This window comes from Bubalus kerabau, chromosome 4 (genome assembly GCF_029407905.1).
Source record: "Bubalus kerabau isolate K-KA32 ecotype Philippines breed swamp buffalo chromosome 4, PCC_UOA_SB_1v2, whole genome shotgun sequence".
Lineage (NCBI taxonomy): Eukaryota > Metazoa > Chordata > Mammalia > Artiodactyla > Bovidae > Bubalus > Bubalus kerabau.
The window spans coordinates 25110517-25127908 of NC_073627.1; the positions used below are offsets into that span (position 1 = coordinate 25110517).

At 52.9% G+C, this 17392-nt stretch overlaps 1 protein-coding gene across 5 annotated transcripts in view; it reads right to left on the bottom strand.

Moving 5' to 3' along the window:
* Positions 1 to 919: 919 nt before the first annotated feature.
* The window catches only part of ARHGAP23 (Rho GTPase activating protein 23), a 72505-nt gene continuing 56032 nt past the window's right edge, over positions 920 to 17392 (bottom strand). For all 5 annotated transcript variants that reach the window (XM_055576041.1, XM_055576042.1, XM_055576040.1 and 2 more), the window contains 5 exons: positions 16754 to 16879; positions 10615 to 10656; positions 9965 to 10061; positions 7934 to 7965; positions 920 to 3405 (listed from right to left, as the gene is read on the bottom strand). In XM_055576041.1, coding sequence (XP_055432016.1) covers positions 2377 to 3405; positions 7934 to 7965; positions 9965 to 10061; positions 10615 to 10656; positions 16754 to 16879 — 1326 coding nt within the window. In that variant the 3' untranslated portion in view covers positions 920 to 2376. The remainder of the gene's footprint in view (positions 3406 to 7933; positions 7966 to 9964; positions 10062 to 10614; positions 10657 to 16753; positions 16880 to 17392) is intronic.

The window sequence follows — 17392 nt, forward strand, 5'->3', positions numbered from 1 at the left end:
AACTATAGCATGAAGGAAGGCCAGTGGGCAGCAACCCTGCCCTTATGGCTTTCTGGGCTTAGATTTATCCTGCCTTCACCGCTTATTAGCTGTGTGACCCTGGACAAGTATGTCATCTCTCTGTGTCTAGAGTTTCCTCACATATACAAATGGAGACAACAGTGTTGTGACCATAGCTCCAAAGAGTTTTGGAGGATTAATTAAGGACATATAAAGCCCTTGGAGGCTGGTGTGAGCCCACAATAACACTAGCTCTTAGCCCATGTGCCAATCAAAAACAACCTCTGGGATAGAGGTGGAAGAAGGAAGCAGATTTCAGTGAACCACTAAGCTCTTCCCAGTTCCAAGCTCCTCCCTAGGTTCTCTTTGATGACTGTCATCTGTTTTTCCTACAGATGGCTACTAGCGTCATCAGAGGCAGCCTGAAGCTGGCAGGAGCGACTATAGAGACATGACATGGATGAAAGCCCATCCCAGGTTGTAAGCTTACATATGTGAATAAGACAAAGGGCGATGACAGCTGGCCAGGAGGGAGGACCCTGGGCTTCCCCAAAGCCTCCTCTCTGCTGGCCAGCACCTCTGGACCATTCTGAAGGTCCAGACAGCCCTGAGAAGGAAGGTGCCTGTGCCCTTCCTGGTCTCTGCAGGAAAAGAGAGCAGGTGCATGAAAATCTTCTGCAGTGATGAGGGTCAGCACCCTTCTGTCTTACCTTCTGTGCCCAAGTCATTGCTCAAGCCAGTCTCCGAGGACACCTCCAAGCTACCAGGAAGCAGGGGTTTGTCTCCCCTAAGTCACCACCTGGCCTGGCCCCACTGCCCCTGCTCCGTGGGCCAGGTACCTCACTTTCAACCCCTCCCAGCCCCACTCTGTCCCTCTCCTCCCTCCCAAACAAGTGAGACAGCTGACTCGTGCCTCAAGGAAGGCCATTTATTTCCAAGATATAGACTATACTGTTCAGACAGGACTTTTCAGAAGCAGGAAATCTTAGTTGGCGCCTAGAAGAGGTGTGTCAAGGACACAGTGAAAGGAGACATGCGGACTTGGGGCAGAGGCTTATTCAACACTGTTACAACACTTTTTTAAATGAGCAAAACATCTTTAAAAATCCTTATAAATTCTTTATAATATGTTACACATTTAGAGACAATATTTACAATAAAGGATGAGGGAGGGAGGATCAAGAAATCTACTTTACAGCAAATCTTTGCATAAAACAAGAGGACCGATAGACGTGGCAGTGGGTTCACAACCCCCTGGGCTTCCCTGGGATGAGTGAGGACATGGGTGGAGAGGCCTGTGATCTGAGATCTATTTACAACTGTGGGGGGAAGAGGGCGCTGGGTCCTGGCCTTCCTGAAGGAGCAGCCCAGCGCAGAGCCCATCCATCTATCTGTGTGTGTGTGTGAGAGAGAGAGTGAGTGAATGAGAGTGTGAGAGACAGACACTTAGACATCAAGGATGTTTTCTACCCTCCCTCTTAAAGGGAAGAAGGTGGGGCCCGTGTGCCTGAGCTGTGGAAGGAGCAGGCGCAGCTGGAAGAACAAAAAGCGGCAAGAGGTCTAGCAGGGGGGACTCTGGACCCTCCCCATGGTCTGGGGCACAGGCAGCTCCCCACGGTCGTAATGTAAAGATTGGGAAAAGGTTGGTGTGGGGAGTAACCCTGGTAAGTGTCAGTCCTGCCTCTGTGGAGGGGCCCCACCCCCCTTCTCTGGCTCTGACAAGCAGCAGGGGAGCAGGATCCCGTGTGCAGGGAAGACAGGGAGCCCTAATCGGGGCGGGGGAGGAAAGGGGCAGGAGTGGCAGGAGTTGCTACTGAAAACACTTGGACAGTGAGAACACACACTCGCACACACCACCCCGCCCCCACGGACACTATCGCCCCACCTCCTCTCCCCCAATATACATACACACTGCACCCCCGCCTTAGCTGGCAGCTAGGGGCTAATGCGGGCGGGGAGGACAGAGGAAAGGCGTGAGGAGCCAGCATCACCCAGTGTCTTCTCCTGAGTCTGAGCCTTAGGGGCTCCCTATCCACACCCCATGGGCCGATAAGGGTCCCTAAGTGCAGACACAAGGGCCCAGAAGGGCACACTTATCCAGGGGACAGAGACCCTACAGCTCTGCACGGAGCCCCAGTAGCCTAACCCTTCTCGGTCTCCTCAGCCTCGGCGCCCCTGCCTTCCACTCACACTCCGTGTCCAGCCCTGGCTTTTCCTCTGGCCATTCCCGACCAATTCCAGCGCACAAACCAGAGACGCGGCCTCAGCGCCCCCACTTGCACCCGGATGCTCCTATGGGCGACTAGAGAAGGGGTGCAGGCAAAGACGACTCCTGGGAAACCGGGGCGGGGAGGGGGGTGACCGGCGCGGTTGGTGTCACAGACACTGATGGAGGCGGGAGGCGGCCGAGCGGCGCGGGGGCTGGCTCTGCGGGGCTCCCGGGTCCCCGGGCGCGGGCGGCAGAGAGGCGGCGGTAGACGGGGCCCGCGCCTTGGTGGACTCCAGGCTGCTGAGGCCCGAGTCCTTGTTGTCGCTGTGCGCCCGCGGGCCCGCGGACACCGGAGGACCCCCGCCTCCCAGCTCCTTCCACTCGTTGAAATTGAGGTCGGTCAGCGGGCTCTGCACAACCACTGTGTGGCGGCGCCAGCTGCTCCGGCGCCGCCGTGTCTCGGGGGACAGCGGCCGCCGCAGCCGCACGGCCAGCATGTCGTCGGCGGTGCCGCGGAGGCGCAGCCGCAGCGCCTCGAGGCGCGAGGGCCGCGAGCCCAGCGCCGCCGCCGCCGCCGCCACGGCCGCCGGGGGGCGCAGCGACTCCTGGCTGCTAGATGAGGCGGAGCCCGGCAGCCCGGAGGCCGCGCCCGCGCCCTCGCCGTCCGCGCGGCTCCGGGCCAGGCGGCGCCGCGCCAGGGTGTCGCCGGGCATCAGGTGGTGCGAGCTGAACGAGGGCCGGCGCGCCGGGCGCCCCCCGGACCCCGCGCCGCCCTCCGTGTCCGTCTCCACGTGGCTCAGCTCGCTGCGCTCGTCGTCCGCCTCGTCCCCCGCGCCCGCCCGCCGGCCCCCGGCGCCCGAGCACACGCTGCGGTCCATGGTAGACAGGGTGGAGTAGCCCGAGACGATCGAGCGCGTGTCCGCGGCCGGCCGCTCCTCCGGCGCCGCCGGGGGGCTGAGGCGTCCGGGGGCCTCGGGGGCGGCGGCTCCCGGCCGCTGCCCCTCCGGCCGGTCCTGGGCCCGCGGCGCCGGCGCCCCCGCCTCAGGCTTGTGCGCTTCCTGCTCCGAGTCGTCGTCTGTGCTGCTGCCCAGTCCCCGCGCCTCCCGCCGCTTCTTCCGCTTGCGGTTGACCGCCGAGATGAAGGAGATCGCCAGCATCTCCCGGGTGTACGGCTCCTTCTTGGGGGCCCATGAGCCCTGTGCGGAAGACAGGTCAATGTGCCGGGGGCGCCCTCCAAGCTCCAGACCCTACATCCTCCCACACCACAGCACCTAATCTTGACAGGGCCAAGCCAAGCCCAGCACCCCCACCTGCACCGTCCGCTGTTCCCTCCCACCCCCGGACGGAGGTCCCAACCAGATCCGCTCTAGAGCCTACCACCCCCGCCCCCTCAATTTTGAAGCCTCCTTGGCGCCTCCTCTGGTCTTAATCCAGACTCGGCTTTTTCCTGCGAGCCGGGGGCTGGTTTCTCACCTCGCCCCAACTTTCATTCCATTTTCCACATCCAGTGTGGCATAAATCCTTTTAGATTCAAGCTCTACTAATAATAGACTCTAAACAGCGAAATGACACTTGACAGTTTGAACCCATTTCACGTATACTATCCTGGGTTATGATGCCAGAGCCTGCACCTTTCTCTGACCATAACTCTTCCTTCCCTTCCTCTCCACTCAGTCTCACCAGGAAACCTGCCTTTCCACCTACTCAGTAGGAACAGCCTCTCTGTGGCAACCCACCCAAGTTCATGTCCCTTCCCACCACACCCTAAGCATTTCTGTGGTCCCACCAGCACCCCGCTGGTGGCTCAGATGATAAAGAATCTGCCTGCGATGCAGGAGACCCAGGTTGGATCCCTGGGTCAGGAAGATCCCCTGGAAAAGGGAATGGCACCCACTCCAGTATTCTTGCCTGGAGAATTCCACGAACAGAGGGCTACAGTCCATGGGGTCGCAAAAAGTCGGACAGGACTGAGTGACTAACATTTTCACTTTTTTTCCCCACCAGCTCTCCACCTCCACAATCCCCAACTCCAGATCAATCCAACCACCAGTTCGGCTGCCAAAAGTGGCTTAAGAATCCTGCACAACCCAATGGTTTGGATTGAAGCCACTCCCAAATTGTGATTTACAGCTGCAACGTGGGCAGCTTTCTGCCACTGTTCTCACTGCTGAGCCCGTGGGTGGTTTTTGGTCCTGGCCTTCCATGATCCCCTAGCAGAGCCCAAGCTGCCCATCACTGCCTCCTCCACCTGGTTTTTAATCCTGCCTTTCTGGCCTCTCCTCTGTCTCCTGGGAGGCTCGTTTTCCTCTTCCTACCCCTTAAGAAGCCATGTTCTCAGGGCTCTGTTCTCAGCCCCTTGTTTCTTCTCTCTCCCTGGGAATATCCTGCCCCCGAGGTCTCCCTCTCCAACACCAAATTCTTTATTTCTTGAGCTCCATCCAGAACTCCTCTTCCAACTGCAAATCTGCCTCTACCAAGGGGTCTGCCAGCACCTGAAACTCACCTACCTGGAGCCACATTACATTCCCTACCCCTGCCCTAGACTGCCAACATTCGTGTCCTTACCTCAGGTGACTCTGACTCCTCCCTCTCCCCTCCTCCTTCTAGATTCTCCAGAAATGACTCCCAAAGTGGTTCATCCCCATTATCCTGTGTTCAGACCCTCACTCTGCCTTTTCTAGACCTTTCTGCCCTCTCCAAATAGGATTCCCTGCCTCCACCCTTGCCTCATCCTAGCCCCTCCTCCTCAAGAGCAGTCAGTCCTTCTAAGGCAAGGCAAGAATCTGACTGCCTCCGGCCTCTGCAGGACGAGACCCCCATGAGGATAAAGCACAGACACAGGGCCCTCACAACCTGCCTGAGGCCCCTCTGCCCTGACCCCAACTGAACACAGCCGTCACTCAGGCGGTTCAGACCCTTCCCTTGATAGGCCTTGCACTTTAACACTGGAAGCCCTTAGTCGTGCCCCCCTCCCCACCCTATTTATGGGATGAACTCTTAAGTCCACCTACTAGGCACAGCGCAAACACAGCATCCTCTGTACAGCAGCCTCCCACCCAGCTCTCCCTTTGGCTAAGCTGGGAAATCCCTTCTCTACCTGTTACATAGACCTTTGAAAATACACATACAGCAGCTCTTTCTCACATCAGAATAGCTTTGTTTCCACATCATCTGTATCAAACCCTGAGTCCTTTGTCAAAGGCAAGGTCGCGTGGCTCATGTTTGCATCCATGACTCCTAGTACAGTGCCTGTCACATAAGAGGCACTCGAGAAATGTTCAGTGATTAAACAAATAGGTGAACGAACGTAGGAAGCTCAGTAGAAGCAGATGCTGGGACTGGTCCCCTGCTGGGCTGGAATGAATGACCTGCCCTGCCACCCCTCTCACAGCCCACCTTCTGTTGCAGCCACAGTATAACAGGCACACCTCAGAGATACTGCAGACCCAGTTCCAGACTACAGCAATAAGGCAAATACCGCAATAAAGCGAGTCACATGGATTTTTTGGTTTCGCAAAGCATATGAAAGTTCTGTTCACACAGCAGTCTATTAAGTGTGCACTAGCACTATGTCTAAAAAAGTGTACGTAGCTTAATTTAAAAATACGTCATTGCTGAGAAACACTAAACAATACCTGGGCCTTCAGGGAATCATAATCTTTTTGGAAAAGTAACATCAAAGATCACTGATCACAGAACACCATAATGAATGTAATTATCATGAAAAAGTTTGAAACAGCACAAGAATTATCCAAGTGTGAACAGAGACACAAAGTGAGCAAATATTGTTGGAAAAATGGTGTCAACAGACTTGCTCAACATAGTGTTGCCACAAACGTTCAATTTGTTAAAAAAAAAAAAAAAAAGTGCAGTAGCCGTAAAGCACAAAGCAAAGTGTAAGAAAACGAGGTCAGCCTGCAGGGGACGGAGACACAGCACTGCCTCCCATGACCGCCGCCCTCTCTCATATCAGTTAGCTCTGAGAAAACCGGAGTCTGCCAGGGATTCAGGATTCACAGGCCTGCGACTCCTGGGCCGCGGCTGCCCATGTTGTGTGATTCTAGAAGGCCCCGCCTAAAGCTGTGTGAGCTGCAGCACTGCTACAACCAGCGTGAGGCACATGGCGGCCTCTTCCCCGGCCTTCCTTCCTGGCCTGTGCTCTCTGGGAGACTTGAGAGACCGCTGGGCTCGTCTGATCAAATTACACTCTCATCCTGGCGAGTTACAGAAGCAATGAGGTCAGAACGGTCACTTCTAGGGAATACAGAGGTCAGCAGGTTGACATAAAGGTTGAGGGGCCAGTCCAAAACAGGCTACAGGAAACCAGGGGTCTGGCATGAGCAAGGGGTGGAGGTGACAAGGAACTAAATTCAGGTCACTATAATTAATTTGCTCCCTGCCATATAAGTCTTGTGATGGAGTGAGCTCCCTGTCGCCAGAGGTGTGCAAGCAGAGGCTCTATGGAGAGGTTACAGTGGACTTCTGCACTAGACTAGAGCAGCCTTCCTTCCTTGTGGGCTTTCATCTGACATATAATGAACTAATGAATATTTATTATAAATAATGAATATATAATATATGTTGATATATGTTGATATATAATGAATATAATGACTAGATAACATAATGTGCTTGGTGTCAGGCACACTGATTTTGCTGGGACTCAGCCAGTGCTTAGAGATCCAGAAATAAATAAGCCCAGTTTGACCAGACAATATTTAGCTGATTTCACCGACTACCATGGACAGAACTGTTCCCCACCCCCAAATTCATATGTTGAAGCCCTAAGCCCCCAGTGTTATGGTACTTGGGACATTGGGGAGGTAATTTGGTTTATATGAGGTCAGGAGGGTGGGGCCCTTATGGCTGCATTAGTGCCCTTATAAGCAGAGAAACCAGAGAGCTTGCTCTTTGTCTCACACGCACACCTGTTCCCTTTCTCTTTGCCATATGAGCACATGGTGAGAAGGCAGCCATCTACAAGCCAGGAAGACAGTTCTCACCAGAAACTGACCATGCTAACACCTTGATCTTGGACTTCTAGTCTCCAGAACTGTGAGAAAATAAATTTCTGTTTACATACCCCTGGCCTTCAAGCTCTAACCTAACAGTCAAGCAGGGCTCATCTGGGGCAGGCATCCTTGCCCGACTGGGCAGGCTCTGGAACAGGCAACTAGCTGCCTATGAGACCTGGTTCAGAGAACCAGCTTAGGCTTCATTGTTTTCAATGTCATTGATTTCTGTTCTTATCTTTATTATTTCCCTTCATTTGCTTTGGGCTCTGCAAAGACCTTAAAAACAATCATTATATCACTTATAGTTGTTGTTAACCCCATTTATGAGGGTAGATATTATCCTTATAAATAGTATGAGGAAGCTGAGGATCTTAAAGAAGCTAAATAACTTGCCTAATGTCCCAAAGCTACTAAGTGGTGGAGCCAGGACGTGGGCCCACAATTGTCTGTGCTCCTAACGAGTAGGCAACACTGCCTCGGGCCACCAAACTCCCAAGCCAGAGCCTCTACTTCATCAGTTATCTCCCCAGGCACGCCACGGTGAGCGACCTCAGCTTACCCTGGACACTCAGGTGTTTCCCACCTTCCTTCCCAGTGACTAGCAATCTTCTTCAAGGTTCTAATCACAACTCTCCCAACTGTTGTGACCAAAAAGCAAGTGGGCTGGCTTGTACAGGGATATAACTTTCAGAACCGCTCTGGCACTTACCTTAGACTTGGCTGAACTACAGGTGGTGGAATCTGTTGGTAAGAAACAAAGGAAAAATGAAAGTTGGACTGGGCAAGAGAAGGCTGATTCTTGTGAACACAATTCCCTCTCCTCAACAGCTTCAGAAACCAGGGAGTTCAGAAACCTGAGCTCTCCCCAGGTCCTGGGAGCGCGGTGGACTTCTGATGTCATTTCCTGGGGGATAAGGATGGAGCAGAGAAGGATGTCAATCACCACTTCCTTTTGAAGCAGGAAGTGACATCAGGCCCCTGGACCTGCATTTGCCCAGGGTTAAGGGCAGGCGGACTTTTCTTTGGCCTCTCCCCTCCCCTCGTGTCCCTGTTACTCTGAAGCACTAGAGAGAAAACGCCAAACATCAGATGCAGTTCACAGAAACCACCACAACACACAGCAAATCACAGATGCTCTGGAAAAATGGAGACCACACAGTGCACAGAGAGGGGCGCTCTGTACCTACCCTCACCGCCCCCCCCCCGCCCGACTTCAGGGACATGAGAGGGCAGAGGGACCACGTGAATGATGGGGCACAGGGCAGACAGGAAATGGGCGGGGCAGGAGGTAGGGAGGGCTGGTGATTACAGCCTGGAAAGCATCTACCTCCAGACCAGAGGTCAGGCTGTCCTCAGGGGCAAAGCCCCTGTTTATTATCAAAGTTATGAAGGAATGCAGGTTCCACTCCCTTATTAACACTGGGGTGGGGAAGGACCCAGAAATAAGTCTTGCAGTGCTGTCCCCAGGACTGGGGAGGGAGCAGGCCCACCCAAGGATCTCTGGGGGTCTGAAGGGGGGCAGGTGCGGTTAATCCACACTCTCCAGCAAGCAAGTTAGATGCCTCCTCCCCAGCCCTCCCCTGCACACAGTGAGAGCAGATGGGCTGACCACACAGCGACACACACGGGCAGGAGAGTGGCAGCAGGTGATTAGAAGAGACGGGGGGCTCCTCTTGGCCATCCCCACCCCACGTCCTCTGGCCCCCTCCCCAGCCTGCCTCTTGCAACTAGGGGTGCTGTGGTATGCCTCTGTCAGAGACACAAGGGGGGAGGTCACCCACAGAGTGGGGAGTTAGTGGTTAGAGCCAGAAGGCTACCCTCTTGTCCCTGGACTCCTCTACTATGACAGCCAGACCCCTGGGAGCAGGACTAGGGGCCGAGTGACCAGGCTCTGATTTCAGGAGCAGGAAGAGCCAGCCTTCAGAGGCGGCTGACGCAGGAGCTATAGATGCAGAGAGGCTTCTGGGGTGGCATCACTGAAGTCTGGAGATGCTGGGTCCCACTACCATCCAAGCCTCCTCCACCCAGATAATCAGAAGTGGCCAAGCTCAGCACAGAGAGAAAGCCATAGAGTGGGGGGGCCGGGGGGCTGTGGAGGGCAGCCATGTGGTGCCCAGGCTTCCTGGCAAGGGGCCCCAACTTGGCTCTAGCAAGTGCTTCCTTCCTCCTGAGAAGGGACTTTCCGATGGGAGGCCGGTACACTGTTAACAAGCATGGGGAGCTGGACTGTCGGGGAGAGGTCCTCACCGCCCTGGACGGCTCTGCCTGCCCCCCGCCCCATGCCTGCCCAGCCTTCTTATAATCACCCGCCACTGTTAGTGACCGAGGTCGCAATGCCACACTGTACCCTTTAAATCTCCAACAGGTCCGCTGGAGGAAGGAAGGGAGGAGAAGAGAAGAGCAGGATCCAGGGGATGGGGGGAGGGCACAGGGAGAAGAGGGAGGAGGGGAGGAGGGGTGCAAGGAGAAAAGGAAGAAAAATTAAAAAGAGGCACGTGCCCAGGACACAGCCCTCGAGAAACAAAAAGCTCAAGAAAGAAACCGGTGAAAACAAAGGTCCTACCCAGCCCAGGGCAGCCGAGGAGGCGGAAGCCCCCGCCACAGCCCAGCCCAGTGGTGGGGGCAGGGAGGGGCCCCGTGGGGCAGGAGCAGGGCAGCTGGGCGCCTGGCCAGGCATCTGGGACCCTCAGGAATGCAGATCCCATGGCCTCTCCACCCCTTCCTGGGCCCGTGCTCTCACCTGAGCCCGGCTCTCCAGGCGGCACTGTCCTGCCAATGTTAGGCAGGAGGTACTCGATGTTTGGCACTGACTGAGGCTCCTTGTCATCCACAGGGGTCTGCAAACAGGAGAAGGGTCAGGCCCACAGCCTCAGATGGGCGACTGCAAGCCCCTCGGAACGGGGAACCCTGAAGACAGGGCACAGGTCTCCTCCATTAGAGGAGGCTCAAGGAGTGTCCCCTCATCAGTCAGGGACTCCAGGGCAGTCCTACATGTCCCTGCCTTCCCCAGCACCTTGGCTGAACCCTAAAGGCCGAGCTGCTCCCTCCGCTGAGGGTAGGATCTGTGTCTCCTCCATTAGACTGGACCTTCCTAAGCCCTCTATCCTCCTCATAAGATTGGAGGGCATGGTCCGTCTTTGCTACTGGACTCAGATTCCTTAGGGCACGGCCTCTATCTCCCCCTCAGACCTGGGGTTCATGAAAGCGAGGGCTGTATCTCCCATCAGACTGGAGGCTCCTGAGGAGAGGGCCTATGCTTCCTCCAACAGACTGGGATGTCCTAAGGGCAGGAACCTTCTCCCGCTTCAGACTTCCTGCCCACCCCACCCACCTGGGATGAGGGCCCACCACCAACCTGACCCCACCCCACGGCCCCTCTGCATCACTCACTCTCTCTCCCTTGTCCTCGCTGTCGCTGAAGAACCAGTCTGACTGCAGAGGAGACAAAAGGAAGTGATGGAATCAGCGTGGGAAGGAGCTGAGGGAAGACAGGGAGACAAGAGCTCCCAAACTGCTCGGTTCAGAGGACCCACTCAGGCACCTGATGGAAAAGTTGGGACCCAGTGTGGAAAGGAAACACAGCCTGGAGTGGGAGAGGGTCCGAGTACAGAGAGATGCCTGGCTCAGGACAGCTTCTCTCTGCCTGTTTTTCACCACGCACGGTCCCTGCGCATCACCACAGCCACTCCCTATTGCAAACCAGAAGAGAGGGGTGCAGCAGCGCCATCTAGTGCCAGCGAGTTACGCTGCAGGGAGAAAGCCAGCCCCTGCAGCTGTAGCTGTGTGCATCCCACCCCAGGCTGGGCTCCACACTAACAGGGTTAGTGCCCCCAAACCCCGATAAGGCAAGTGCCAACAGTGAGGTGTCAGGAGGCTCCCTGAGGGTCAGGCAGGCAAGGGTGTTCTCATATGTGCCAAACAGAATAGAAAATAAAAATCCCACTCAAATATATTTTGATGATAACACCCTAAAAGTTTGCTGAAAAACACAAACATTGCTTACATGTGAACAGGTATCAGCCTTAACTAGAACTTTCGGCAGCAACAGATACAAGACGACACGAAAGTAATATTTTTTGATGTGTTTCTGAACTAAAATTTAAGAGATTTTGAATCTAGAATTTTATATCTTGCTAAACTCTCATTTAAATTTGAGTGTGAAATAAAGCTATTCTAACACATCAGAAAGTTTGCTACATGAAGATTCTCTTAGCTGAGCTCATGAGCAAGTAAATAAATAAATCCAGGAAAGAGTAGGAAGTTCTAAGAAGTAAAGAGGGATAATAGTGTAGAAAAGTCAATTGTTATCAAACTAAGCAATGATCGCACACATACATATACAAACAGACACCAAGTATACCCGTGACAACGTGGACTTCAAATTCATAGGGAGGAACCAGTGACAGGTGAAAATATACTAAGGTACTTGACTCTTAGATGTGGTGGAAGGAAGACGTGGATACTGATAAACTTTAGAAATTGATAGTAAAAATTAAACATGACTACAGGCTTTTTGCAATTGTATCATTCAACATAAGTATGGGTTTTATAAATTGTGTAAGTTTTATATCAGGAAAATAAAATCAACCCATACAAAGGTAGGAAAGACCCAAAAAAGCAAATAAAATGAAAATGTAGTAGACAGGAGATGCCATTTAAGATGGCAGAAATAAGTCCTGACAGTACAGAAATTACAAAAAGTAAATGAGCTAAGCTCACTAACTGAAAGTTAAAACAGAGGGAGTATTATTTATATTTATGGGTATCTTTATACTTAAAATTAGCATGTAGAAGGTGGATTGAAAAGACACGCATTAGCCTATTTTAGAGTGGTAATTACTGGGGGCTGCTGAGTGGGCTTTGGAATGAAGGGAGGAAACAAGGAGACTTGCAAAGTTGATTATGACCTTGGGTCATGAACTTCAGTTATTATTCATCATAATCAGGCATATGATTAACTCAAATAAGCAGCGCAGAACAGGAACAAGGCAGAGACAGAGGAAAAAAGAGACACAACGAGGGGGAAATGCAAGATCTGGAGTCGGTCACTCCGGGCTCCAGTTCACCTCAGGTAAACCACCTCTCTGAGTCTACTTACTTATCTTTAAAATGGGCACGATACATGAGTATCTACTTTGAGAACTGTGCTGAAGATTAAAATAAAATACCATATGGCCATTATCAAAAAGACAAGAAATAACAAGTGTTGGCGAGGATTTAGCAAAAACCCATGTGCGGTGTTGGTGGGGATGTAAAGTGGTGCAGCCACTATGGAAAACAGTATGGAGGCTTCTCAAAAAATTACAAATAGAATTACCATATGACCCAGAAAATTCACCTCTGGGTATTTATCTGAAGGGAATGAAAACATGTATGCACCTCCCTGTTTGCTGCAGCCTTATTTACCATAGCTAAGACGCGGAAGCAACCTAAGTGTCCATCAATGGATGAATGGATAAGGAAAATGCAGTCTATATACCCAGTGGAATACTATCCAACAATAAAAAAGAAGGAAACCGTGCCATTTGAAGCAACACGGATGGACCCTGAGGGCATTATGCTAAGTGAAATTCAAAGTCAGGCAGAGAAAGATAAATACTGTAAGATCTCACTTACATGTGGAATTTGAAAAAAAATAATCCAGGCTCATAGATACAGACAACAGATTGTTGGCTGCCAGGGGAAAAGGGATGGGGAGGTGACTGAAATGGGCAAAGGTGGTCAAAAGGTATAAACTTCCAATTGTAAAATGAATAAAGAAGTTGTGAAGATGTAATCATGGAGACTATAGCTAATAATACTGTATTGTATATTTCAAAGATGCTAAGAGAGTAGATCTTAAAAGGCTTCATCAAAGAAAAAATTTTCTACGTATGGTGTTGGACATTAGACTTTTCGTGCTGATCATTTCACAATCTATACAAATATTGAATCATCATTTTGTATACTTGAAACTAATATGTCAATACATCTTAATTTTTTAAAAAAGCAAAAAAGAAATACTGTATGTAAAGCATTTAGTACAACACAGTAGTGTATAATAAATGTTAGCTATTACTAAAAGGTGCAGTCCCTAGAGACAGACTGTCCAGAAGGAGCCCTAAAAACCCAGCCTCTAACTCAGGTTTAAGAGTACCTGAAAGTGCTCTGAGAACCTGGAAGGCTACAGGAAGCTTCTGGAAGTCTATGGGAAGCTTCCGGATGGCCCGTGGTTCTCTGGAAGAATTCACACTAGCTCAGGCCACCCTGCTTTTGCCCATGCTGTTCCCTCTGCCTGGAATGCTCATTCTCCCTTCTCTGCCTGGCTAACCCTAGTGCCTTTCAGGAACTCCCTGACTCGGCCCTGCACCCAGGGCTGGGCTGGGTCCTTCCCTGTGGCTTCCCTGGACACAGCCCAGAAGTGCTGCCTTCACTGGGCAGCGTGCCTTCAGGGCAGGGTCTGAGCTCCATTCATCTCTGGGCTGCCAGCACCTGCATTTGTATCTGGTATGGAACGATGACATGATGGTGATGATGGCAATGGCGATCAATAAGCTAACCCTTGCATAACACTTACTACCTGCCAGGCACCATTTTAAGTGCCTTCCAGGTAATAACTCATGCAACCCTCACAATAACACTGCGAGACAAACAGGTGAGGAAACAGAGCCACAAAAAGGGTAACTAACTTGTCCAAGGCCCCACAGCATATAAGGGGCAGAACCAGGGTGCAACCTCAGGCAGACTGCTCCAGGGGCAGTATCCTGAGCCCCTGCATCAGTACTTCTCAACTAGGGTGACTGTGCCCCTCCAAGGGGGCATTTGGTGATGTCTGGAGACACTTTCAATTGTTACAAGTGGAGGGAGGCTCCTGGCATCTGGCCAAGAGATGCCACAAAACATATTATCAGCCACAGGACAGCCCCCAACAATGATCTGGCCCCAAAGGTCACTAGTGCCAGGTTGAGAAATTCCAGTGCATGCACAGTAGGAATCACCACGTTTGCTGAGTGAATAAATGAACAATTGCCTCGGCATGGTCTTTGTTTCGGTTTCGGCTGGCTTAGTAATCATGGGTATGAGCTGGCTGGTGACTTGCTGCCGGGTGGCTGAACACTTAGGTTTGCTCATAACTCAGCCATATCTTGCTGTGGGACCCTGAGCAAGTCACCATTCCTCTTTAAGCCTCGGTTTCCACCTTCTATACAATGTAAGGTCAGGTCTCATAACTTAAGGCCCCTTCCAGCTCTGCTGTCCAAAAATTCCATGGAACACAGGAGTCCCAGGCAGGGAGGCAGGGGTGGTCACAGCTGAACCTCCCAGTGGGACGGGAGGTCATGTCACCCACAAACTCCAACCACCCGCTCACTGGCCAGGGGCTCAGAGCCAGAACAACTGCTGCCACAAGTTCTGCCCTGCCTGGGCTCGGGACTACACTGGGATTACCCTGGCTCAAGAGTCTCTGTGCTAGACAGACTGGCCAACTTGGGTAGGTGGGCTCAGTGGGCTCAGTGTGAATGAACAGGCAGCTCACTTTCTTGGCAACTGACAATCATCCAGGGCTGATTACTTTAATGCCAATGGAGCAGAAAATGGAGAGGTGCATGTTTGGTCATTCCCCAGAAATGATTTCCTCAGTGGGAATGCCCAGACTGGCATAACCTCAACAACAATTCATTTATTTATTCATTCATTCATTCAACCAATACTGAGGGTTCACTCTATGCCAGGCACAGGGTCAGTGCTGGGGTTACACCTATGAAGGAGACCAAGGTACTCCACCTCCCCCACCCTACCCAGAAAAGATGCTGCCACTGGCTGGGGATGTCCCCCTGAGACCCTAGGGTAGGGAAAGTGGACACACTTTGGGCCTCCCATCTCCCTGAAGGTCCTGACACCCCAGCTGACCAAGGCTTTGGGCTTCTTTGGACTTCGCTAGGAGTCAGGGGGCCAGTCTCCCTCTCTTCCTCACTACCTTCCCCACCAAGCATACACTCATGGGGGCTGCATGGGTTCCTCGTTTGGGGAGCTGAACTTTTCCAAGGGAGGAAAGCTTCCCCAGACCAAGGCCTCATCAGGATCCCTGACACTGCCCAGCAGCCTTGGCCTCCCCAGCAGCACTGGAGTGGGCCTCCGGGCTGGTGGTCCCAATGTTAGAGTGAGAACAGGCCTCGACATACCCTCCTATGGCTCAGAGCTCTAACACACAGTGAAGGAAGGAAAGGAGCAGGCAAGGCCAGCCAGCATGACCAAAGTCTACCCACGGCCTCACTCAGCTAACTCTGACCACCTCGCTCACTCAAAAGCCAGCTCTAGGGTGGACCCAGGAGTCGGCCCTCCCATTCAGTGGGGAGTAAAGCAGAGGAGTTGGTCCAACAGACCTGCCTTCAAATCCTGAGGCTGCTACTTAATAGCTGTGTAATCTTGAAGAAATCACTTTGCCTCTCTGAGCCCCAGTTTCCTCATCTGTAAAACAGGAGTAACATGACCTGGCTTATTCCCTTCCCTAAAGTGTCTATGAGGTGGGGGAGCTGAAGTTCCTTTCCCTTGTTTGTTGTTGTTTGTTATGTATATGTGCTCAGTTGTGTCCGACTCTTTGCAACCCCATGGACTGTAGCCTTCCAGGCTCCTCTGTCCGTCGGATTTTCCAGGCAAGACTACTGGAGTGGGTTGCCGTTTCCTACTGCAGGGGATCTTCCTAACCCAGGAGTCGAAACCACATCTCCTGCATTGGCAGCTGGATTCTTTACTACTGAGCCACCAGGGAAGCAAACCCTTTTTTTGACCAGTTGCCCATCTTATTTCTCCTGGCAGGAGGGTTCTGATTCCATTCTTTGTGGGTTAAACCACAGGTCCCACCTAGATTTGGAAATGGAAAAATCAATGATTCATAAAAACATCTCTGAGTGCCCCCAGAAGGGGGCAGTGCTGCCCTGGGTTTGGCGCTTAAAAGAAAAGAAAAAAAAAAAAAAAAAAAGCCTCCTGCGCCTTCTGCTGGCCATTCTGGGTTCTCATCCTGTGGTGGATAATATGACTACTTAGAAATCACAGGCTCTTGTGGGGCCTCCAGGCAGCCTTAAGGAGGAAGGTGACCAGCCCAAGACACGGAGACCACACAGCCAGATCCTGCCCCAGCCCATCATCCACCCTGCCCCATCTGCCTCCCATCCCCCAGGGAATCGCCATTTTTCCCCTAAAGTCTCAGTGGGTCCGCAGGGAGAGTGCTGTCCCATCTGTCCGCCCGGTTCTGCTTGGACACCTCTCCCGCGGGTCACCTGAAGGCACCCCCCTTCCTTCACCCTTTCTGCCTCCAACCCAGCAGCAGCTCTCCCTGACCCTCCTCCCTCTGTCCCGCACACACATCCTGGAAACTCAGCAGCCTCCTGGTTCTCCCGCTGGGGACAGGCATTCAGGATTCATACCCGCCTGGCCTTAAAGTGCGGGCTACTGCTTCTGAAGGGCCTCCTGCACCCCCGGAGCATTTTCCACATCCTTCCCTGAGTACACCCACCCCAGCGAGCAGGAGCCAGGGCGCAGGGAGGCCACTTACATGCTGGATCAGCGTCTCCACAATCTTGTAGCGGTCAGGCATGTGGGTCACCATATCTGCCATGTTGTCCTCAGACGTCCTCACCAGCGTCGGCCCGAAGACCAGGGCTAAGTTCCGGGGCTCCATCTGGGCAGGGGAGGGAAGCGGATCGGGGTTAGTATCCCTGTGAGCTTTGACCTCCAGGCCCCTGGGCCTCCCCGACTCTGGGCCCCTCTGGCCCCCAGCCCGACCACATCCTGAGCTGGTCCTGGCCTGGGGCCATGTGCCTCCTTGCTGGGCATGGAGGTGCCTGGTAAGTAGAGAATAGGCCCCACTCAACCCAGGCCCAGCTCTCACAGGCAGTTCCCCACCTGCACACCCGTACTGTCTAGCAATGGGAGAGGCCAGAGTGAAGACCCACTGGACGTCCCCAGGGTGTTTTGGACTGGCAGGAATCCTGTATGTCCCCTCATTCTATCCCCCTGCAGAACTAGAAGATATAGGGGTTTGCTTACGAAAACGCAACGCAAGGGACCCAAGCTCAGTCAGAGGGTAGATTGCACCAGACAGAGTCTGAGGCTCTCCGCCTCTGAAGACCCTCAGAAATTCAGGAGCCGGCTCAGGAAGAAGTACTGGCCAGTATGTGGGGGCAGCGGGACA